This window comes from Lepidochelys kempii, chromosome 6 (genome assembly GCF_965140265.1).
Source record: "Lepidochelys kempii isolate rLepKem1 chromosome 6, rLepKem1.hap2, whole genome shotgun sequence".
Taxonomy (NCBI): Eukaryota; Metazoa; Chordata; order Testudines; family Cheloniidae; genus Lepidochelys; species Lepidochelys kempii.
The window spans coordinates 14,756,345-14,780,566 of record NC_133261.1 but is presented as its reverse complement, the minus strand read 5'-3'; the positions used below and the strand labels follow the sequence as shown (position 1 = coordinate 14,780,566).

At 53.4% G+C, this 24,222-nt stretch overlaps 1 protein-coding gene across 5 annotated transcripts in view; it reads left to right on the top strand.

Moving 5' to 3' along the window:
- CLCF1 (cardiotrophin like cytokine factor 1) overlaps nt 1-23,983 on the top strand; it is a 39,912-nt gene extending 15,929 nt beyond the window's left edge. For 3 of the 5 annotated variants that reach the window (XM_073346846.1, XM_073346845.1, XM_073346847.1), the window contains exons 2-3: nt 16,573-16,739; nt 21,994-23,983. In XM_073346846.1, the coding sequence (XP_073202947.1) occupies nt 16,573-16,739; nt 21,994-22,497 (671 nt within the window). In that variant the 3' untranslated portion in view covers nt 22,498-23,983. Of the gene's footprint in view, nt 1-14,253; nt 16,740-21,993 lie in introns of those variants that run through there. The other 2 variants (XM_073346849.1, XM_073346844.1) reach the window with 2 other exon arrangements.
- Nucleotides 23,984-24,222: the final 239 nt, after the last annotated feature.

The following is a 24,222-nucleotide window of genomic DNA, read 5'->3' as shown; positions in this document are numbered from 1 at the left end:
GTAGTTGTAAGAATGCTTGATAGAGATCTTGTAGGTTTTTGTCTCTGTCTGAGGGGTTGGAGCAAATGCGGTTGTATCGCAGAGCTTGGCTATAGACGACGGATCGTGTGGTGTGGTCAGGGTGAAAGCTGGAGGCATGTAGGTAGGAACAGCAGACAAGGGTGATCCAATGGATATAGTGTACTTGGACTTTCAGAAAGCCTTTGACAAGTTCCCTCACCAAAGGCTCTTAAGCAAACTAAGCAGTCATGCAATAAGAGGAAAGGTCCTCTAATGGATCAGTAACTGGTTAAAATATAAGAACCAAAGGGTAGGAATAAATTGCCAGTTTTCACAGTGGAGAGAGGTAAATAGCGGGGACTCCCATGGATCTGTACTGGGACCAGAGCTGTTCAACATATTCACAAATGATCTAGGAAAAAGGGTAAACAGTGAGGTGACAAAGTGTGCAGACAATACAACATTACTCAAGATAGTGAAGTCCAAAGCAAACTGTGAAGAGTTACAAAGGGATCTCACAAAACGGGCTGACTGGGCAACAAAATGGCGGAAGAAATTAAATGTTGATAAATGCAAAGTAATGCACATTGGAAAACATAATCCCAACTATATACGTACAAAATGATGGGGTCTAAATTAGCTGTTACCACTCAAGAAAGATATCTTGAAGTCATCGTGGATAGTTCTGTGAAAATATCTGCTCAATGTGCAACAGCAGTCAAAAAACCCACCATAATATTAGGAACCATTAGGAAAGGGATAGATAATAAGGCAGAAAATATTATAATGCCACTATATAAATCCATGGTACCCCCAACCTTGAATACAGTGTGCAGGTCAGGTTGTCCCGCCTGAAAAAAGATATATTAGAAATGGAAAAGGTACAGAGAAGGGCAAAAAAAAAATTATTAGGAGGGTGGAACAGCTTCCATACAAAGAGAGATTAAAAAGATTGGGACTGTTCAATTTAGAAAAGAGATTACTAAGGAGGGATATGATAGAGATCTATAAAATCATGACTGGTGTGGAGAAAGTGAATAAGGAAGTGTTACCATCCTCTTCATATAACACAAGAATCAAGGGTCACCCAATGAAATTAATTGGCAGTAGGTTTAAAACAAACATAAGGAAACATTTGTTCATACAACTCTCAGTCAATGTGTGGAACTTGCTGACATGGGGTGTTGTGAAGGCCAAAAGTATAACAGGATTCAAAAAAGAATTAGATAAGCTAATGGAAGACAGGTAGATCAATGACTATTAGCCAAGATGATCAGGGATGCAGCCCCATGCTCTGGGTGTCGCTAAACATCTGACTGCCTGAAGCTAGCACTGGACAACAGGGGATCTCTCACTTGATAATTGCCCTGTTTTGTTCTTTCCCTCTGAAGCATCTGGCACTGGCCATTGTCCGCAGACATTATACTGGGCTAGATGGCCAGTATGGCCATTCTTATTTTTTTGTGATCATGGTTTTGTCTTCCAGTTGTATATTGAGTCTCACTCTCCCTGATCTATGGAAAGTTACTCTGGTGTGACTTTCCTGTTTAGACAAGGCCAAGCTCTCATTCTTTCTCCCCTCTGTATGTCCATTCCTCTTCTATCTCATTCCTCTCTCTGTTCCCCGTCCCTCTATGTCTAACCCTACATCCCTCTCCCATCCCTCTTCCTCTCGCCTGCCGCGACACAGCTTACCTCAGAACTGAAAAATCCCTGGAAAGCACAGCCATTGTCTGGTTAATTTCACAAGCCGTTTTCTGCACATCCGTGAAGCCTTTATTATTTATACAAATGAGCCTCCCATTTCGAAGAGCAAGAGACTCCAGGGGCCCCACACACACACATGGTCACTTCCAGCCTTTCCTGCTCTCTCAGCCTGAAACATGATCAGAGGTAACAAGCAGATGCAGAGACAATCATGATGTGTAAACCTAACCCCAGGCAACCCCCTAACTCGAACCCCACCTGATCATGGACCTTCATCCTAAACCCAACTGACACTCCAGCCCCTGCCTACAACCTAACTTAACTCCCTCCCCCCACAACATCCTGACCCCAGCCGCTGCCCTAATGTCCCCTGATGCTTACCAATACCTAAATCCGTAACCATAATACCCCAACTCTAGCCGTCACCCCAGCTCACACTTAACTCTCAGCCAACTCCAACCCACAGCCTAACGCTAACCTATTCCTGAGCCAAGCTCGTGCCTTGATCTCATTCTAACCCTCACCTGAAGCCTAACCCTAAGCCTCACCCTGATTCCTTCCAGCCCACATCCTAACTGCAACCAGTGTCCTAACCCTCACCCCAAATGCGAACACAGTCCTAATCTTACCCTAACTCTGACCTCAATCCCACCCCAACCAATACCCTAACCTGCAGCCAATCCCACACATCATCTAACCCTCACAATCCCTTAAGACCACCTCCAACTCCCTCCCACCACCAACACATTAACCCTTGACCCAGCCGACATCCTAACCCTTAACTAGATCAGAAATCTAACCAACACTTTCACTGAAACCCAACCCTAATCACCCTGATCCTTCCCCAGTGCTTCCCTATACCCTAAAGCCAACCAACAGCTTCATCTGCACCCTAACACTCACCTACACCCAGGCCCTCCCATAATGCTTCCCTAAACCCAAACAAGAGCTTCAGCTGCACCCTAACATTCACTTATAATCCAACCCTAAGCACAATGTCACTTCCACCCTATCCCCAATGATTGTCCCATCCTATTCAGTTTTCCTCCCTGCTCTCAACCCAACTCTCCTCTGACCCCATCCCTAACCACATTCACTCTCATTCCCCCTCAATCCGACTTCTAACCCCAAACCTTTTCTTAATGCCAGCACCAGCCCCAAGCATAATGCCATCCCTCCCACTAGCCCTAGGCCTACCCCTTTCCCCTTTGGCATAGACCTGCAGCTTGGCCCCAGGACATCTGGAGGGGTACATCTACACTGCAATTGAAACCTGTGCTTGTGTTGTGCCAGCTGACTTGGGCTTGCAGGGCTCAGGCTAAGGGGCTGTTTAAGGTGTAGACTTTCAGGCTTGGGATGGAGCCCGGCATCTAGAACCCTGCAAGATGGGAGGGTCCCAGAGCTCGTGCTGCAGCCTGAACCAGAACATCTCTACTGCAAATAAACAGCCCCTTAGCCTGATCCAAAGTCAGCATGGGCCAACTGCAGGTGTCTAATTGCACTGTAGACATACCCTAGAAGTGATCTGGGTGGGAGCTGTGACCCCCAGTGCAGGAGCTTCTCCCCATCCGCTCTTTCTCACTCTTCTGTTTTACTGCCTTGGCTCTTTCTTTCCCATTCCCTCTCTCTCCATTCCCCTCACCAGCTCTGTCTCCTTTCATCTCACTGTGTTTGTATTTGGGTTGGAAGGCAGCAGCACTCACCGTGCAAGGCAAGCTCTAGAAACCTGACCCTGCAGTGGGCGCAGGGTCTTGTCCCAGCCCTGTCTGTGCAGCCCTCCTTCATGCAGCGAGCAGGAAAACGTGTCAAAATGGGCCATAAAGTTCTGTGCTGGGGCTCACGCCACCGTGGACTGGGCCAAAGCAAACACAGGAGGGAGGGGGAGTTACACATTAGCACTTCCCTCCCAGCAACCCCGCCCCACACCAGTGAACAGCTCCCCCCCACACACTTGCACAGGCAGGGGTACACACATACACAACCCGCTGGTGCGCTCCCAGGCCTACACACACCCAGAGGAGCTCTCCCACTCACCTAGGGGGAGCAGTCCTTGCATAAAGCTCCTTAATCTGCCAGCACGAGAGAAGACCCCAGCCAACCAATGTGGATTTGCTCACTCCCGGCCCAATGTGCTTAGTGTAGAGGGAGCTTTACTTTCCTTGCAGCTTCCAGTGCAAGATCCTGCCTCCCACATTGGGGAGCAGGGTCCCACAGGGGGAGCAGTGTGAGGGGCAGAGTGAGGGGTCTCTTTGGGGCAGGGTCCCACAGGGCGGGAGCAGTGTGAAGGTGTCCCATAACAGAGCAGGCACAGCCAGATGGACTGGTGCTAGCAGGGGGAGTCCCTTCCCAGATCCCCACATCATTGGAGCTTAACTAGTAGTTTGTTTCTTAATCTCTTTGCATCTTTGACTGTGAAATCTGACATGAAAGGGCATCATATAGCTTCCATCTGTAATAACCATCCCGGTACTTCCACCAGCAGGGCAGCCAAATACTCCCAGCTGTTGGGGTACAGAAGAATTGCAGTAGCAGGGGGGCTGCAAGTCAGGATTATGGGGCATCTATTGAGCTATGTGGTGGGGAGCCTAGAGCTGGTATGGCTGTTGGCCTGTGGGTCAGGATTGAGGGGCATTGGCAGAGCTGTTGGGGTGGGGATGGGGAATAGTCTAGGTCCGGGATAGCTGAGGGGCTGTGAAGCAGGATTTAGAGGCATTAGTGGAGCAGGGGGTGGGGGGAGAATCCGGGCCTGGAATAGTTGGGTGGCTGTGAGTCATAATTAAGGGGCATCAGCAGAGCTGTGGGGGAGGGGAGCAAAGGCAGGCTGTGAGTCAGGGTTGAGGGGCATCAGCATTGTCGCCCCCACCACGGGAGATATGACGGGGAGATTCCTGGAGCTGTGATGGGAAGTGGAGTCTGGGGAAGGCAGCTCCCTCGGCTGCTGAGCGAGGTGCCAGTTGGACAGGAAACGTCTTGGAAACGAGACGTGACCTTTATAAAATAACAGGCTAATTGGTTTGTCTTTCATAACCTGCTCCTGACGTCAGGGGAGATGACGGGATCCCAGGCTGCGGTTTCCTGCAGGCCTCTGCAAAGGTCATTGCGGGCCACTCCCAGGCCCTCCCTATATTAGGGTCTCCCCCCTTTGCCCAGAACAGCTCCCAGCTCCTTCCCAAGTTGGGGTCTCCCCTCTCAACCCCTGGGGACAGCACACAACTCCCTTCCAAGTAGGAGTCCCCCCTCACCTCTGGGTCCCCCCTCACCTTCCTGAGTCTCAGTGCCCCCCTTGACTTCAGGACATCTCCTAGTCCCTCCCCAAGTCGGGGTCGCCTCTCATCCCTGGGATAGCCTCAGCCCGTCGCTGATTTGGGGTCCCCCCCTCACACCCTGGTAAACCTCCCAAGCCCTCCCCAAGTTAGGATTCCCCCTCATTCCTTGGCAGGGCTCTCTGGCCATCCCCAAATAAGAGATCCCCCCTAGCAGTCTGGTATAGCGCCCAGACCTGCCTCGAGTTGGAATCTCCCCACTTACTTCTCAGTGTTCTCCTGGGTTCTCTCCATGTTGGGGTTCCCTCTTACCTCCCAATACAACTCCCAGCCCTTCCCCCCAAGTCAGGGTCTCTCCTTGTGCCTCAGCATGACTCCTCCCTCCCAAGTTGGGCTCCCACATTATTCCCAATATGACTCAGACCCCTCTCTGAGCTGGGGTCAGTATGACTTCTGGCTGGGGTCAGTATGACTTCTGGCCCCTGGCTATCCAGTACCACTTCTTACCCCTGCTAGCATTGCTATTCTAGCTGACAGGTCCTGACATGGTGTCCACATTCCTTACCAGGGGACTTTTCCCTGCTTCCTGCCCATCTCAGACTCCCGTGGGCATTCCATGTGTCATCCCAGCCCATCACGCTCTGCTGGGACTCATCTCAACCTGGCCTGGATGCCTCTCCATGAAGGGAGTAGCAGGGGGCTGAGGCCAGGGCTGGGATGCATAGAATTCGCCTGAGCCTATTGACACCTGTCTGCCCTGCCAAGGCCCTCCGCCATCCCCACAACCTGCCTCAGAGAGATGCCACCTCCCCACACACTGCTCCCCTCATGGGAACCCCCACCCTGCCCCAGAGCCCCCACCTCCCCATACATTATTCCCCCTGTGGGACCCTGACCCAGAGAGATCCCCTTTCCCCACACTGCTCCCCCCATGAGCCTCCCCACTATGCCCCAGAGAGACCCTCCCTCCCTGCACACTATAGGATCAAGTTCAAGGGCATTACAGTAGATTCTCCCCCATTCCCCCCGTCACATTAGTGAGGTCTGTTTAGTCTGTGGCTCCCTAATCACCTCGAGCTGGGCTGCTCTCTCTGTACCTCTGTAAATACCTGTCTGGATCAATCCATCCTCGGGCCCAGCCTGGCACTGATCTCCCTTGTCCATCATGACCTCTACCATCCACATCCTGCACACCCAGCCCTACCCTGAAGTGACATGCAGAGAGCAGGTGCCAAAGGGGGCTCTGCCTCTGAATCTCCAGCCAGTATTCCCCAGGGCCTCCCCTTTCTGGAGCTGGCCAGTGTCATCCTCCTTACCCACCAGTGACTCCCTGTAGTGTGGGAATCCCCCAGCCCCGGTGTGCATCCCCCCCAGAGATTCCCCTCTGTACAGCTCTCAGCCCCACCCCCCTACTTTAGAACAGGACTTGAGGACACCACCTACACTGGCTGGTCACAGGGAGCAGAGGTTGGTGCCTCCCTCTGCTCAGATCTTGTTTCCTTTGTCTGACTATGGCCTAAGACGGCAGCTCCATAAACAAGGCTGTTTTCCCCCACCTTGACCCCAAGAACATCCTGCACAGGGCCTTTTGTCTTTTAATGAAAGTTAAAATTGTTTATAGGAAAAGAGAGGGCTGTGTCAGGGTTGAGGAGAGCCAGCAGAGCTGGGAGTGGGGAGCCCAGGACTAGGACAGCAGGGGGCTGCATGTCAGGGTTGAGATGCACTGGCAGAGCTAGGGGTGGGGGGAACCCAGGGCTGGGGTAGTCGGAGGTGGTGTGCTAGGACTGACACGTCTCCAGAGCCTTGCAAGGTGCTAATGAAAGAACCTGGAGCCTTCCTCACCGCAGACGAGAAAGTAAGAAAGTCTGCCGTAGTGTTAATAGTAGGTGACTCGGAGTACCCAAATATAACCCGCCCAGGTGCCCCGTCGGAACTGGCCTTGGAGAAATGCTTTCTCAAGACCATATAAAGGATTGTTTCTGTGTCTCTCGTTCTGGAGCAGCTGGGAGGAGAGGCTGCTCTGGACTGAGTTCTGAGTAACCCAGCTGGGTCAGGTCAGGGAGTCGCTGGTTCACAGCGACTGCACTGCTGTGTAATTGAGTCTGATGTGCTGGCAGGAATAGTGTTGCCTGCAATGGCCCGGTGAAAGCAAGTGGCCAGGAGGGGAACAGAACAAACTGCCGATGTTTGCAAGAAGCAGTCCGAAGGGGAGCAGGAGGAAACGAATCCTTGGAAGCAGCACGGAGGCTGCTGAGGGCTCCACTGCTAGAGTCACTGCCCAGAAGGAGAAGCACGAGCAACCACAGCAGCAGCCAGTGGGCAGGTATGAGAACACAGCAAGGCCCAACCCACATCCTTAGGGATCAGGAGATCCAGGGGAGGGCAGTGGGGCTTGAGGGGTCATTTCCAGACGCCATTTCCTACCCTTGCATCACTACAGAGTGATGACTCTATTAAACAATGCAGTTAGCCTATGGAACTGGATGTCAGCGAGGCCGAGAGCTCAGACCAAAGGATCGGATATCTCTGGGGTCATAAGAGCTTCTGCTGCTGTGTTAGGCAGGGTGAATGTGTTTAAGGGGCCTAAGCCCACCTGCAAACCACTAAGGATTTGTCTAGATTAGGGGGAAAGGGTCATGGTTAGGTCAGGACTAGTGAGCTACTTCCAGCTAACTCTGCTCCACTTCCTTTATAAATCTAGACATAATCAAACCTAAATTTCTCCTTGGGCAGGTTCTTTGAGGGCCTCTGTGCTTCCCATTTGTGGGGCCGAGTGCCCTTGGTGTCCAGCTTTGGAACCGCCCAGAAAAGCTATGTCTACAGGAGGGTGCATGCGATATCTCGTGTGAGAGTGATGTCATCTACTCTGTGTAAAGGCATGTACCCTTCTCTGTGGTGGCAGCGAAGGACTGAGGCAATGAGCTAAGGGAATTTGGGCTAGAGGCTCTCTAACCCTAGCTTGATCTTTCCTCGTAAACAACTAGCTTTTAGTGTAGTATAGGTGATTCCAGTGGTGATAGCCCTTCCCTTGTCCCTCACTGGGGCTACGTCGGGCCCCACAACAACTTCAAGAGACGTGCCTCTTGTCCACCAGTTATACCGGAGACAAACACCCACATCTCATGCCTCCTATGCCATGGTGAAACCCACTGGGTAACTTCATATACAGTCTGTCATGCCTTCACTCCCCATGACAGACAGCAGAGATATTGGAGGCTCCTCTGGCTTTTCAGTGCCTGCAGCCTGATACCTTTGATGGACCCCTTGGAGTATTGAGACCAGCCTCTGTGCTGCACTCTTCTGACACGGGAACCCAATACACACACTGCCACTTCAGCTTCAGCACTGCCTTGAATCATAGGCTCAAGATGGGAATCTCCTCAGCCCGCTGTGTGATGCGGATCCCGCACTCAGTGTCACTGGGGGCAGTTCACTCTAAAGTGACAAACTTGGCATTGCCTACTAAGGCCTCAGTAGCCTTGGCTCTAATGCAGAAGGCGCCAGCCTCAACACCTACTCTGCACTGGGCACCATTACCCTTGTTCTCGACCCCGTCCTATCACCTGACACAAACTAACAACAAACTCACCCCAAGGGTCACATAGTTGCTCCTTTGTCACTTGGAGAGGTCATGATATCTCAGACATCAAAGCAAGAACAACCACAGGAATGGTTCTCAGGAGATACTCCTTGCTGAGGTACAATGGCCTAACACCTGCATCCCCAGGGAAAATCAAAGACCTGCCTTTGAAGGCATGGACCTCTTGAGTGACAGAACTGACGAGGCCCTGGTCTCTTCCAAAGACAGGCTCCCTCACAACACCAAGGGACATGGTCCCACAGGTGGTATCACCTGCCTCCAAAACGTGCTCTGGCCAACAGCCTCAACAGCACTGAAGCAGGATTCCTCACCATGCATCCTCAGCCCCCAGAATCAGCCCCTAAGCAGCAGCTCTGATGGTGCAGTCAAGAGCTGCATACATCACATCTCCAGTCCTTTGTCCCTCCTCATTCTCTCTCTTCTGACTTTGTTTCTCCTCCTTCCACCGTACCTGGTGCATGATTACTTCCACTGTCTGGGTACTAGACATCATCTACAACTGATATTCCACCCAGTTCTGCACCAGGCCACCTCCCCCTCTTCCCTCCCTCTTCAGGCACCTGTCTCACCAGAGAGTCCTGTTGGAAGAGCTGGATTCCCTTCTCAGGAAGTGAGCCATAGACGTCCAGCAGATCGTCAAGGGATATTCTGATCTCCAAGGAGAGCAATGATCTGAGACCCAACCTAGTCCTCAGAAACCTCAAGAGGTACATAAGGACATTCAAGTTCAGGATTTTCACAGCAAGGGACATCATCCTACCATTACCCCTCAGGGATTGGTATGCGGCTCTTCTCCTCTCTGGCAAGGGGAACATGGAGGAGGACCTGCTCAGCAGGAGCTCTCGGGATCAATGCGAGCAGTCCTGAAACCAGCAGTGGCCAGAGCATTATTTCACAGATGGGATCACCTGGTAATAGACCTCTTCACATTCCAGCAATACACAAAATGCCAAGTGTACTGCTCAAGAGCACACAGGAACAACATCTCTCTCACAGTTTCTGCTGGCCTGGAGCCTCCATCTTCTCCACATCTTGGCTCCTCCTCCTCTGATCCCCAGAGTCATAAGGGAGAGCAGATTGGACAGAGCCAATGTTATATTAAGAGCCTTTTTCTGGCCTCATCAGCACTGTTGTCCAGATCGCATTGCAGCTGACCAAGAAGTAACCTTGTCTGCTTGCCTCTGTCCTCAGGTCTCCTGAGTCAACTGCAAGGGAGGAGTCTGCATCCCAACCCACAGACACTCCCCTAGCAATGTGAAGGGTAGATGGATGACCTGTTGACCAGTGTGGACTGTTTCGACTCTCGGAGGGCTCAAGCCGTTCTCTTACAATCCAGGAAAGGGCTCCGTCCTCAAATGAAAACTATTGCCATCTGGCTGCAGGTAAAGGGCTCACTCCATCACGAACTGGGGTCCTTGCAGTCCTAGAGCATCTTCTACCCCCTAATTCCCAGGACTTCACCTCCCTATGGCCCAGTATCTACTCATCATTTTTCTGTTAAAAACAAACCTTCTTCTCTCCCCGAACAGTCTCCATGTTCCTTAAGGGCATGGTAAATGCATTTTCCCCCCATGAGGAGCCCCCACCTTTATGGTCTTCTCCTAACAAAGCTGACGGGCCTTCCTTACAGAGCTCAGGTGCTGAGGCCCACCCTTCTCCCTGTGCTTCAGAACCCAAGCTCCAGCCCGAGCCACAATGTCTACACAGCACTTTTTAGCGCTGTAATGCAAGCCCAAGTCTGCAGACCTGGGCTCTAAGACTTGCTGCCCTGCGTTTTTAAATGCAGTGTAGATGGACCCTCAGTGTTCAATGTGGGTCCCCAGTCTTCTAAAACAGGAAGGTAAAGAGACATAAAAGGCAGAGTCAAGACCATGAGGTCCCACTCAGGATAGAGGGCAGTTGAAGGCAATCTACCTACCTTAGCATGTTACTACCTAGGCAGAAAGAGAGAAAGGGTAGGGCACCAAACTAGGCAGCAGGACTCCTGGATTCTCTTCAAGCACTGCCATTGTGTGACCTGGGGCAAGTCCCTTCCGTTTTGTGTGCCTGTGTTCCCCTGTTTGTAAGAGGGGGGCATAAATGATCCTGACTGGCTGACTCATGGGATTTCTAAAGCTACACTCCTTTCTAAAGAGGCCTCTCACATCCTCCATCCCTGCCCCTGGGGCTCTTGCGGTCTGGACGGTGCTGTTGAAAGGCAAAGTGTTGTTAAATGTGGAGTCCGGGGAGCAAGGGAGGGGCCCTGCTCCGGAGACAGCAGGCAGTAGAACAGCTGGAGCTGTTGAGGGCAATAAATCCCTAGGAGCTGATGACCTCACCAAGAGTGACAAGGCTGCATCACTCACAAAACAATGTCAGTGAGGAGGGTGTGCATCACCCCAGACTCCAGGATTGACAGAGCCGGGAATCCTGTTAGCACTACCATGGGAAAGAGAAGAGACCCCTGCTTAGGAGTAGGAGTGGGACACAGCAGCCTGGCTGTTGGGAGTGGGCAGGATAATGGAGCTCTTTCTAGCCTCACTGAGTCCTTGGAAAGGCTTAACAATAAAGCTCCCTCTCTGGATGTTGTGTGGAATCCTGGGGTGCCTCTGAGATGTGTAAAGACAGAGCAGTTATTAGAGCATGGGCACATCTAGCCTGGTATTGCATCTTTGACAGTGCTCCATATCACCTGCTTCTAAGAGAGCTTCAGGAAACCCTGGGGTGCGGAGTTATGGGATAACATGCCCACCAGTGTAGTCTCTAGCTCCCATCAGCTGGGGGTGGGCTTCACCCTGCGGCAGGAGGGGTTTGGTCCCTCCCAAAGTTCTTGGCTATTTTGAATCATTGCTGTTCTAATTGGGTGTTCTCATTCTCCCTAGAAATGCACGACCTTTTTATGAATCCTGCTGAGCTCTTAGTTCCAGTAACACCTCACGGCAGGGAGTGCCACAGGCTAAGTGTGCGTGGTATGAAAAGCTGTTCCCTCTGTTCAAAAGTTGCTAAGAGGATCAGGGAATAGGAAGGAAGGGTTTACCACCGGCTGTGAAGAGTAGACTGCCTGAAAGAGTTGGATTTGGTTCTGTGATTTAAGGAGGAAGGCTGGGCTCATGATTGCACCCATAGGCTGAAACCCATGAGAGGTGGTGGGTTCAATTCCTCACTCTACCACAGACTTCCTGTGGGAGCATGGGCAAGGCTCTTCACCTCTCAGTTACCAGTAAAGTGAAGACAATGGTCCTTCTTTTGTGTATCTGGTCTTTTAAGACTCAGTTCTTCAGGGCAGCGACTGTCACTCGCTATGTGTCCGCGCAGCGCCCAGCACAATGGGGGCCTGATCTTGGTTGGTGCCTTTCAGTGCTGCTATCATCATAGTATTACAGATAGAAGCAACATAGAAAGGAGGAGGAGAGTGCATTAAATGCTGAGGTTTGGCCAGGTCTTAACACAGTGTTTCCCAACGTATTGAGTGTGGGGGTTGAAAAACTAGTTTGGAATCAAGGGGCATCAGCTGAGCTGTGGAGAGGGGAGCCTAGGACTGGGATAACAGAGGGGCTGTAGGTCTGGATTGATGGGCACTGGCACAACTGTGGAGGAAGCCCAGAACTGCAATAACAGGGGGCTGCAGGTCCAGCTTGAGGGGCATCAGCAGATCTGGGGGTGGGGAGAAAGCCAAGGACTGGGATAACAGGGGGCTATGGGTAGATAAACAGGCATCCCAATTGTTCCCGGGGTGGGGAGCAGCTTTCATTTTAAAAGAGTAAGACTCCAGCTGTTCTGGCTGGGAAGAAAACCTTGTAAATATGAACCAAGTCTAATTGATGCAGCCTGAGTTTGCAGAGAGCCCGAGACAAAGGTTCTGAGGTGTGAACCGCCCTACTGGTTTCACTGGGCACTCACTCACATGCCCAAGATGCCACTTTAAGTGTCAACATTGTTAACTCTTTCACTGCTGGTCAGAGCACATCAGAAAGTTGGGGGGAGCATATTTTTCAGCTGTAAGATTATACGGGTAGGCCTTTAACCACAAGGCGGATGCTATTAGTTGCATTTGCCTGAAGGGGGCACCCAGTCTTCCGAGGTTTGGGGAACATGTGTTAACACCAGCCAGTGATTATTTTAATTAGGACGTGGGGACAATCTGAGGCATATTCCCTCCAGACCTTCCCTCGAATTCAACTGCTGCAGGGCAGGTGCAGGGGAGGCACTCTGGCAGCCAGAACTCCACGCTGCAAAGAAGTTACCTGTAGGCCCTGACAGGCCCTGAGTCAGCTGGGAAAAGAGCCAGGCACCATGATCCCCCATCAGCAATGGGGTCTGTGGGGAGGCAAAAAAGTGTCTGGCTGCGATTGGGAGGGAAAGACCAGAATGAGGAAGAGACAGGGCCTGCTCCCCAGCATGAGGATGTGCCAGGAGAGGAGAGAGACTCAGGCTTGTGTGTGGAGATGTGCGCAAGGGCCTGGGATGGAGCTCTCACCCATGATCAAGGGGCACTCAGACAACTGTTCCTAATTGAGCCTCCGCCTGTGGGACTCACTGCTGCAGGTTGGTCCTGAGGCAGAGAGCTCACTGCACTCCCACAAGAGGGGGTATAGGCTCATGGGAATAGGGAGAGATTGCAGGGAGGGGATCTAGGTGAGCTCTGCACTCTCAGGCTTCTGGGCCTGAGCTGATCCCCAGCTGGGGAACAGGAAAGAATTAGGCACCATGGCACAGGATGGTGCAGTAAGGTGCATTGGGTGGTTTGCAACATCTGTATGAAACAGATGGAGGCAGAATATCAGTCTGGGGACCATTGGTCTGATCCAGCACAGCAGGATGGGAAATGGTACTGGGCTAGAGGGGCCCACTGGTCTGATCCAACCTGGTGTCTGTGGGGAGAGATACCAGCTTAGATGGGCCCTTTGGTCTGACAGGTAGTTGCTGGGCTGGAGGGAGAGAGGGAATATCATGCTGGGTGGGCTGGTTGGTCTGATCTGGGCTTGGTAGGAAAGGGGATACTGAGCTATAAGCCCATTGTCTGATTCAATGTAAGAGGGAATGGGTATGGGGTACTGATCTAGGGGGCTTATTGCTCTGATCCAGCATGGCACAGTGAGGGATGGGGGCTAGACAAGCCCTGGTGTGATCTGGTGCAGCAGCGCGTTGAGGGACAGCAGAGTAGATGTGCCCATTGGTCTCTCACAGTGTATCGGGGTGGGGCAACGTCAGGCTAGCTGGGCCCTTTGGCCTCTCCTGGTGGTTCCCTGGCTGGTCAGCACCAAGGTAGGAGCGCATGTCCTCCCCACCTCAACACACATGCACAACACTAGGGAAGGTGCTGGCTGCAGCATTTGGGTCTGTGCCTCCCAGGCAGCTAAGCAGACTGGGCTCTTAAAGGGAAAGTGCAGTGACTGCACAGGCCAAGTGACCCAGGTGAAGGAACATATGACACCTCGCTTTAATGGGCTGCCTGTTTCCTCCCCTGAACTGGGGCCAACTCCACTCTAGGCCCATGTTCCAGCACTCACTCTGCCCTGCCAAACAGGCAGGGAGGGGCTGCCAGAAGGTTCACTGCAGGGGGCCGGGGCGGGGGGGGGGAAGAAGGGGAGGGGAGGGAAGGATGGGGGGAGGAGGGTGATGGGGAACAGGGGAGGGGCCAAGTGGGAGAGGAAACCAGGGAAGGAGGCGGGAGAGGAATGGTTCAGGGAGCAGAGGGTGAGGGGAGAGGTGGGCCAGAGAAGAAGGGAGGCTGTGGAAACAGAACCCTCTGGCAGGTGACTCCTTGACTTGGCTCTTGGCCTGGCCCTTGCTGTCTAGCCCCTCCCCACACTGGGTTAGAAATCTGTGGGCTCTGCCAACCCCAGCTCTGGAAAATAGCTCTGCAAGCATGACACACTTTTTCAATTAAGAGTTGGCAGGAGTGCATTCCGGCCCCCAAGCTGCTGGCAGGGTGCAGAGGGGATGAAAGGGAGGTAAGGCAGCGGGGCAGGACGGAAGGGGCCTGCTTGCTGCCTGCCACCCCCAGACCTCCCTCCCCTCACCCTTCACTCCCTCCGATTAGTTAAATTCCAGTCACTGTTTTACAACATGTCCAGCATGTTTCTGTTGTTAATGTGTGGGGAGGCTGTGACATCAGAGAGGCCTCAGCCAGTCAGTATGGAGCTTACCATAACTCATTAGCAAGCTGCTAGCCTATTGATTGCTTTGCAGGGGCATTGGGGCAAGGAGACATCTCATGCTATGAAGTCACTGCCTGATGTCATTTCCGATTCATTTGACTCTATTCCCATCACTCCCTGTTTAAAAGTACAGGGGCAAATTGCATGTCAGCACTGTCATGAGCCGGGGGTGTATGAGACTGTTGCCATCTGCTGGGCTGAATTGGAACTGTTCAGCTGTGTGTCATAGGCACTGTACTTCTCATAGCAAATGGGGATTCTCCATTAGCTCAGTGTCCCACACTTGGGCTTCATCAGTAGGAGGATCCAAGTGCTATACCCACTGATGCTGTGATGTTGAGAGTAGCCATATTGTCCACGGAGTGTGGCTGGTCCTGGCTTAGTTAAAATAACTGAGATGCAGCTGCCTCTGGGAGGATGCAGCAGCTGTTTATACAGGGATCCCTTGTCTGGTGCCAAGATGTAGCCACCTCTGGGTTGGGGCCCAGCAGCTGTATAAACAGGGATTACTCATGCAGTGCTGAGATGCAGCCTCTTCTAGAGTGGGGCTTGGAGCTGTTTATCCGCAGTTTATCAACTGTGATGCTGTCTAGGAGAGGCCATCTCCATAAGAAGTGCAAGAGGTGTAGTGAGGCAGAATGGAATTGCCCAGGTTGGGTTTGGTCCAGGGCACGGTGTGAATACCTGAGTAAGGCAAAATGCTGCAGGATGCTCTTTAATGAAGCGTGCAAGTGGCCAGGGCCTGGGCATTGTGTCTCATGGGTGATTCATCGCAGGTGAGAATCACCTTCCTGAGCAGGATTCACGCACCAGCACGAGTAATGGGCATGTCCCCTCCATGGCCAAGAGCCAGCAGCCTACGCAGGCGTGTCTCCCTTTACAGCTCCTTCCTGCCAAGCCCAGCGGAGCTGCAGTGAGACACTGGAACGCTGCATGGTTCTGGAGACTGAAATCACCATGCTCTCGAACCTCTAAGCCTACAAACCTTGACAGCTCCCTACGCCTTAAAGCCCCAAGAGCTCTAACCACCCTGAATCCCTGACAGCTGCTGAGCTCCCGATGGGCCCTGCAGCACCCACCTCCAGTTCTGAACCCTCTGTTCCCCCCCTTCCCTGGGGGCTTGGGACCCAGCAGAGATACTCAAACCTGGACTGGGCAGGTGGCGAGGATTGGAGACAGCCAGGCACACCTGAAAAGGCCTTTTAGACCAGCTGGGCCTTGACTCCCTGACACCCACAGCATCTGCCTCTTGCTCCCAGCTCTTCCCTGAGTGCTCTACAGGCTTTATGGCTCATTTGAAACAGGTGTGTGAGACACCCATAAAAATACCTGTCTGAGCAGCTGGGGCTGGAGGCCATTCAGGGTGGTGGGGAGGAGAACATGAGACAAGGTGTGAGAGACATACCTCCTGCCTCCCCGGGGTGCTGGGCTGGGGAACTGGCCTAGATGGCCCCAGAGAGTGCACCCCATCTGCCTCTCCTCTACCGCCAGCCAGAGCACATTCAGACCCAACCTGAACACAGCCCTGGGGCAGAACAATGGGGTGACAGCTCCAGAGACACATTCATGTCACAGCACCTCCCGCTGGAGAGGGTGGGAGTAGGCAGCCATAGGTTCCACCTCCTCCCCAATGTCACAGCACCCCCTGCTGGGAAGGATGGAGCTGGGCAGAGGAAACACCACCCTCTCTCTGGTGTCACAGTGCCCTCTGCTGATGAGGGCAGGTCTGGGCAGTCACAGGCTCCTCCTCTTCCCCAATGTCCCAGCGCCCCCTGCTGGGGTGGGCGGGGCTCAACAGAGATAGGCTCTGCCCTTGCCTGTGTCAAAGAGCCCCCTGAGCTGGTCATTGTGTTCCCTGCAGGAGATTCTTGGGGGATCTTTGCCTTCCTGTGCGCAGCACTGTGGAACCTGCCCGCGGTCCCCGCCCTGAACAGCACAGACGAGGTGGGCGCTGGTCAGTCCATCCAGAAGACATACGACCTCACCAGGTATCTGGAACACCAGCTGCGCACACTCGCCGGCACCTATGTGAGTACAGGGAGGGCTATGGAGCAGGGCATAGCCCTGTGATCCCATCTCCCCTTTCCTCACCCAACCCTGCCTGTCCTCAGCTCTCCCGCTCACCTCTCCTGCCCCTTTCTCACTCCCATGCCTCCTGTACACTCTCTGTTCTCCTCCCACCCCCAACTTAGATGTCTCCCCGGAGGGGTGAGGGAGGGTTGATTCCTTTCTGTCCTCCTTGGGGGGTCTTGGTAAATGACAGGCTCCCAAAAGTGATTCTCCCACCCCAGGGGAGCTGGGGGGGGTTGTAACTCAATCTCCCCCCACCCTGCAGCACACGAGGGAGCAAGGATGACAAATGGCTGAGGCATGTTCTGTTATAGGATCCGGCTCTGCATCATACTGATGTGGTCTGGGGGCTGAGTCGGAAGACAGCTCTTGGAGTAGAGGAAGGAGCTGCAAATCCTCTGCCTCTCCCTGATTGGGGGGCTCTGTCTCCCATCCCCAGCCCCCTCTCTATTCTTGGCCCAGTTCTCCACATACACAGACCCCCACCGACATCCCCTTCTGGGGAGCTGCGGCTCCCACTCTCCCTGTCTGCACCCACCTGCCCCCGCTCTGTCATGCATATCTCCGAGCTCACACCCTCCCCACTGTGTGGCTCTAGCCCTGGCAGGATGCCCTGCATCATGCCCCCTCCCTGTCCTGGGGCACCGGGGGAGTCTCCCACTGTTTACACTCTGTTGTGCTGTCTCTCCATGGGGTGAGGTGAGGCCCGTGTGTCAGAACTCGCCTGGGAGACGCCCCGGCTGGGCCACGCTTCACCACGCACAGAACAGGCACCCAACCATGGCAACGGGGGACACCGCCCGCATCAGACCCATGGGCCTATCCAGCCTGGTATCCCTCTCCACCCGGCTCTGGCAGACCAGACCCACAAGCCCATCCAATCTGTATGTCCTTCCTCCATGCTGGGCCAAATCAGACCCTTGGGCCCATCAAGCCTTGTATTCCTACCACACTGGATCAGACTAATGGGCCCTTCTAGCCTCATCTCCCTGGCAATGTCCAATGGCAAAACTTCCCATGGATATTGTCCACCCTGACCTGTAGATTTCCCTTCCCTCTTTAGAGTTTTGTGCAATGGGTTATAAGAAACCCTGGGTAACTATAGGCCAGTTACCCTGACACCGATCCCGGGCAAAATCATGGAAAGGCTTAAATGGGATATAACAAAGAATTAAAGGGTGGTACCATGATGAATGCCAGGGAGCCATGTTTTGGAAAATAGAGCTTGTCAGACAAACCTGATATCCTGTTTTTTGTTGCAATCACAAATTTGATGGATGAAGATAACTGTGCTGCCGTAACATACATTGGTATCTGTAAGGCATTTGGCTTATTCCCGCAGGATAATCTGATTAAACAGTACTGTGCAGAATCAGCCTAGCCCATATTAAATGGATTAGAAACTGGCTAACTGATAGAGCTGAAAAATTAATTATAACTGGGGAATCCTCATCCAATAGGGGTGTTTCTGTTGGGGCCCTGCAGGGATCCCCTCTTGGCCCAAAGCCATTCGATATTTTTATCATTGATCTGGAAGAATATACAAAATCACTGGTGATAAAGTTAGCACATAACACCAAAATCGGCAGTGGTAAATTCTGATGGTGACAGGTTAGTTAGACAGATTGATTTGGATTGCTTGGTAAACTGGGCCCGTGTGAACAAGGTATGTTTTAACAGAGCCAAATGCAGGAACATACATTCTTTGTTCCTAGATGTCGGTCATGCATACTGGAGGAGGGACTGTGTCTTTGAATGAAAAGGACTGGGGGGTCATGGTAGATAACCAAACAAACATGAGTTCCCAGTGCAATGCTATAGCTCACATGATCCTTGGCTGCACAAGCAGAGGAATGTCCAGTGGGAGCAGGGAAGTGGTGTTACCTCTGTGTATGGCATTAGTGAGGCCATTACAGGAACAGCGTGTCTGGTTCTGGTGACCATATCAGAAAAACTGGACGGGGTTCAGGAAAGAGCAACAAGAATGAGGCGAACTCTGGGAAAGTCTGTGGGATGGTATTTATCTACTGGGGTTGTTTGACCCTCATCAGTAAGTACCTAGATGGGAAGATGATACTGATGTGGGAGGGCTCTTTAAACTAGCAAAGGCAGAAGTCAGCAACGCTCAGGCTGGGAACGAGGCGCAAACCTTTCAGAGGCTCTGTGAATACTACTGGCAAGTGTCACTCGGCAGCACTTTCATTTTTTATTCCAAATTCTTCACACATTTTTATCAAAATTGTTTGGGTTGGAAAATGTTCAATTTCCCCCTCCTCCTTTCATTGTGTTTCCATTTTGACACAGAAAATGCAGGTGAGAGAGGAAAACCTTTAAAAACCCAACCTCAAATGTTCATGGGTGGGGGCGGGGTCGATGAAAAATGGAAAATTTTGAAAAAATGAACATTAGAGGGTGAAAATATCCATATCTGAGATGAAAGACCATTTTTGGACACTTGATACAATTGTTCAGTAGGTCGCCAGACTCTAAGCAATGTGCCATCCTTTGGGGCAGCTTCCCACAGGGCAGAGCGAGCAGGTTCCTCTCCCTGGATTCTTTCTTGTCACAGTGGGGCTCTTTCTAAAGGATCTGCTCTAGTGCAGCAGTTCTGGGCTGGAGACAGGAAACCCCAAGGATGGCTCCCTGGCCTGGGTTATGCAGGAAATCCGACTAGATGATCTCAGTGGCCCCTTCTGGCCTTAAAGTCTAGGGCTGTCTGAGTTCTCCAGTGGTTAATCCAACTCAGCAGCCCCAGTGTAGGACCTGATCCCATGACATCCCTTGTCAGCTGTCTGCACCTGGAGGTGTCCTTGGCCTTTGCTAGAGCTCCCCTTTCTTCTAGGGTCATGGGGTAGGGTTGGAGGGCACTCAGCAGGGGGAAACCCAGCTTGTGTGTCTGTTTCAGCTCTCTCCTTCTGGTCACATGTGTGAGGCATGCTCCCATGTTCACATGTCAGTGCATGTTAGTGCTCTTCAGTCTCTCTGCTTTCACTCCAGCTCACTCTGTGTCTGCCTCGTCAACACACCTCTGTGTATGTCTCCCCCTCTTCCCCCTTTGCTCCCGTTCCCTCCCCCATCCTAGGGTGCTCACCTTGTCTCTGCACCCCCACCTGCTTCCGCTTAGGCTTGCGCAACGGACGGGGAGAGATGTCTCCATTTGCCTCCGGGCAACACTGAGGAAATTAATTCATCTCCTGAGCTTGTCAGATTGTTCAGGTGCCCATGCCGCCCCACCCGCAGCGGTGACACACCTCCCTTCCACTCCCTGATTCTCCCTGAATCCCTGCTAGGGCTCCCCTGCTGCTGCGGGGGCTGCTCCCCATGCCATCCTGGGGGACGGGGAATCCCTGGGTGTGGGGAGGCAGGGGGGTAGCAGTTTGGAGGATAGCTATGGGAATTTGCATGTGTGGAGGCATGTTAGCAAGCATGTGTGAGAGAGTGAGCACATGTGTTGAGGGTGAAAATGGTGTGTGGGTGTGCCCGTGTCTGGGGCTGCATGTGTGACAGTATGTGTGTGTGGTTGTGCATGTCAGTATGTGTTGGTGTGTGGTGTGTCAGTGTGTATGGGGGTGAGTGGGGGCATGCGTGTGTGTCACTGTGCAGATGTGGGGGTGAGAATATGCAGGTATGCAGGATGGGTATGTGTGGGATGTATGTGTGTGAGACAGTGGGCATGCATGTTGGAGTGTGTGTCACTGCATGTGTGTATGGAGTGTGGAAGTACCTGAGAGTGAGAATGTGCACTCATGTGAAATGTACGTGTGAGAATGAGTATGTGGAGGTCAGCATGTGTCTGCGTGGGGTGGGGGGGGTCAGCATGTGGGGCAAAGAGGGTCAGCATATGTCTGCGTAGGGCAAGGGGGGTCAGCGTGTGCCTGCATGCGATGAGAGGGGTCAGCATGTGAGAGGGAGGGTGCTGGGGCTGAATAGTTTCCCCAGCCCGGCATTGTTCTCCATCCTGTGCATAGGCCCAGGCGGTGAACACACCCCTTGCCCCCCCCCCTTTCACTGTCTGGGGGGGAAAAGGACCCCCCTCTCCAGAGCACTCCGATGGCCTTGGTTCACCTCCTCTTCCCCACTCAGCCGCCCGTAAATTACCTCATCCCTGGGGCCACCAGCCGGTTCCTCCTGCCGCTTCCCAGCCCCGTCATTAGGGCCTCACCTGTGAGACAGGGCCCCCCCTTCCCTCCATCATCCCTGGAGGAATTCCTGAGAGCCGGCCGCCGTGCTCTGAAGTGTCCTCGCCCGTGCCAGGGGGCACAGGAAATTCCACAGCTCATGACGGGGCAGAGGCAGCCCTTTCCGGGAGCTACAGTCCCCGAGACTTACTACCCCCAAGGCCCAGCAGTGCTTCCCCCACCTCATGGCATTTTGGTGCCAGTGTTCCCACTCCAGCCCCCATTATCTCCTCCTCTGCCCCCCACAGGGGTTCCCCGACTCCATGCCCCTGCCTTGGTTGGCAATACCCTCTGGCTGTGGGGCTGAGGGGCTCCGGTCCCACAGACTTTTATCCCTCCCCCCAACATCCTCTTTCATGCAGGGACTGGCACTGGACCCTTTGGTGCATGGGCCAAAGCCTGTTATCCTCATGGCATTCACTCCAGAGCCACAGCCTCCTGTCCCCTGCACCTGGCCAGGGACAGGCCCTCCGTGTCTGTCCTCACCAGGGGCACCCACTTGGCAGCCAGTTATGCTGGGAGAAGAAGCCATGCCCTTCTGGGCTAGAAGCCACCAGCTGAGGGGTTTAGGGAGCCCGTGGACTTGGGAGAGAGGTCGATTCAGACCTACTCACCATGTACTCCCGCAGGCAGCACTCCATCCCGAAGCTGCAGGGCCAGGGCTAAGGGCCACAAATGCCCCCGGTCGCTCCCAGCCTCTCCCAGCTGCATTATGCCCCATGACTGAGGATCTCCTTCCAGCAATGGACAGGGCTGAGCTGTAGGGCTCTTGAGTATCACTGGCCCCTTCCGGTGCCTCCCCTTTACCCCCATCCTCTCCCAAGAGGGATTTGTTCCCGTGTCTCCTCTGCTGGACATCTCCTTGGGGCCACTTAGGAGGGCCAAGTGGCAGCTGGGGTGTCCCCATGCTGATCCCCTCAGAGTCTCTGGCCGTCCTTGGGTCAGGCCTGACCCCAGCAGGAGTGTCCGAGGGTCGCATTGGGTTCTGTTTGTGTGAATCTAATGACCTCTCTCCCCTCTCTCACCCACTGCAGCTGAATTACCTTGGCCCCCCCTTCAATGAGCCAGACTTCAACCCTCCCCGGATGACAAGGGCCGAGATGGTGCCCAGTGCCACTGTGGACTTTGAGTTGTGGCGCAGCCTGAATGACAATGCCCGGCTGGCAGCCAATTACCGGGCCTACACGCACCTGCTGTGCTACCTGCGTGGCATGGATGGGCAGGTGGCCAAGGCCGAACTGCGCCAGAACCTGGGCCACTTCTGCACCAGCCTGCAGGGCCTGGTGGTGAGCATTGCCAGCGTCATGTCCTCGCTGGGCTACCCGCTGCCCAGCCCACTGGGCAGCACCGACCCCACCTGGGCCCAGGGCCCGGGTGCCACTAGCTCCCACAACGACTTCCTCAAGAAGATGGATGACTTCTGGCTGCTCAAGGAGCTGCAGACTTGGCTGTGGCGCTCCGCCAAGGACTTCAACCGCCTTAAGAAGAAGGTGCCGCCCGCTGCCCTCATGCTGCGCCTCGAGGCTAGGGGTTTCTGACCCCTGCCCCCCCACACCCCATCACCACGCTGTGCCTCGAGGTACAGGACATCTGCCCCCTCCCACTCCACTCATCATGCTGTGCCTCAAGATAAGGGGCTGCTGACTTTCACCTCCCCTCAGATCTTCCGAACCTCCAAACCCAGGCCCCACTGTGCCTCCCACCCCTTACCCCTCTCCCTCCCTTCCATGGTTCCCAGCCTCCTTCCCATCTGTTATGCCATGCAGCACGTCCCCATCCTTCTCTTTCCCTCCCCCCACCTTTTTCTTATTCTCTAGCAAGGGACCTATTTGCTTTCCAAAACAGGGAAATAACCCTCCTTCCCCCAGTACAGCCCAGAGCAGCAATAAGCCCCACCCCCAGATCTGGACAGCAATAACCCCTTCCCCTTTCACCCAGAGCAACAATAAACCCTACCCCCATGTGCTCTGGGCAGCAGTCAGCACTGTCTGTTTACCATGGGCAGCCCTAAGCCTTGTCTGGCTTTGTCTCTTGCTGCGTCATACTCTGTACCTCTGGTTTGATCCAATTCTTCCTCTGCGTCCCCCTCCCCTGCTCTCATGCACGGAGACCTGGACTCATCCAGCCTTTCCTCAGGTTCAGAGCCCCTGACACTGGCCTGCAGCCTGGCCTCCATGTTTCTTTGGGTGCTTCCAGCTCTGCCCTCCATGCATCACTTCCCTCATGGCTGGGGGCAGGGGCTGAGATAGGCAATGCCACCAGCGCCAGCCCTCCGGTCACACCTGCAAATGGGGCAATCTCACCCCATGACACTGCAGCATCGTGGGGCAAGAGGGACGAGAAATAGGAAGGATCGGGGTGTGAAACAGGAAAGTCTGGGGATCCAAAACAGGAAGGGGGAGGGGGAATGAAACAGAAAAAATTGAGGTCCAAAACAGGAAGGGGCAGATGTTGAACCAGGAAAGGTTGGGGTCCAAACCAGGAAGGGGCGGGATTTGGAAGAGGAAAGGTTGGGGTCCAAACCAGGAAGGGGCGAGATTTGGAAGAGGAAAGGTTGGGGTCCAAAATAGGGGTAGGATTTGAAAGCAGACCTCCAGCGCTTCTCCAAGTGCAATGCTGATGCATCTTTTGGCCCCACCTCCTGACAAAACACCCATGAGGACCAGGAAAGCAGGGGAGCTAAACCAGGAAGGGGTGGGGCAATATCCCCTTGCCATCTCATGCCATGACACATGCAGCATTTCCTTAAAGTTTACATTGTCGCAGACGTAGCATTTGGGCAGTTGTGGGGGCTCTTTATCTGGCATAGGCCCTGCTGCCCACCCCCCTGCCCATGCTCCAGATGTGGGATCAGGGTTAAGGACCTGTGACCCTGCCCTTCTCCACCCCCCACATTCCCCCACCAGGTTGTGTTTTTCTTGGTATGTCTATATTAATATTTATTTATTTGGAAATATTATTTATTAGATGGTATTTATTGCAGAATTTTTATTCTTGTATTAACAAATAAAAGGCTTCCTCCAAGAGCTTGGCTCACTGGCATCTTGGGTTGGGACTGGCTGAGAGCTCACTGGGCTGCTAGAATTCACTGCACCCCAATCAGCTGCCCCAGATTCTACCACTAACTGTCTGCCACCCTAGATCCCTAACCCAAGTAAATACAATCCCAATCCACCCCCACCCCTATCTGTCCCCCAGGTCCCTGCCCCGATCCAAATCCTGATCTGCCCTCACCCTGGTGCCATGTGCTATGTCACACACAT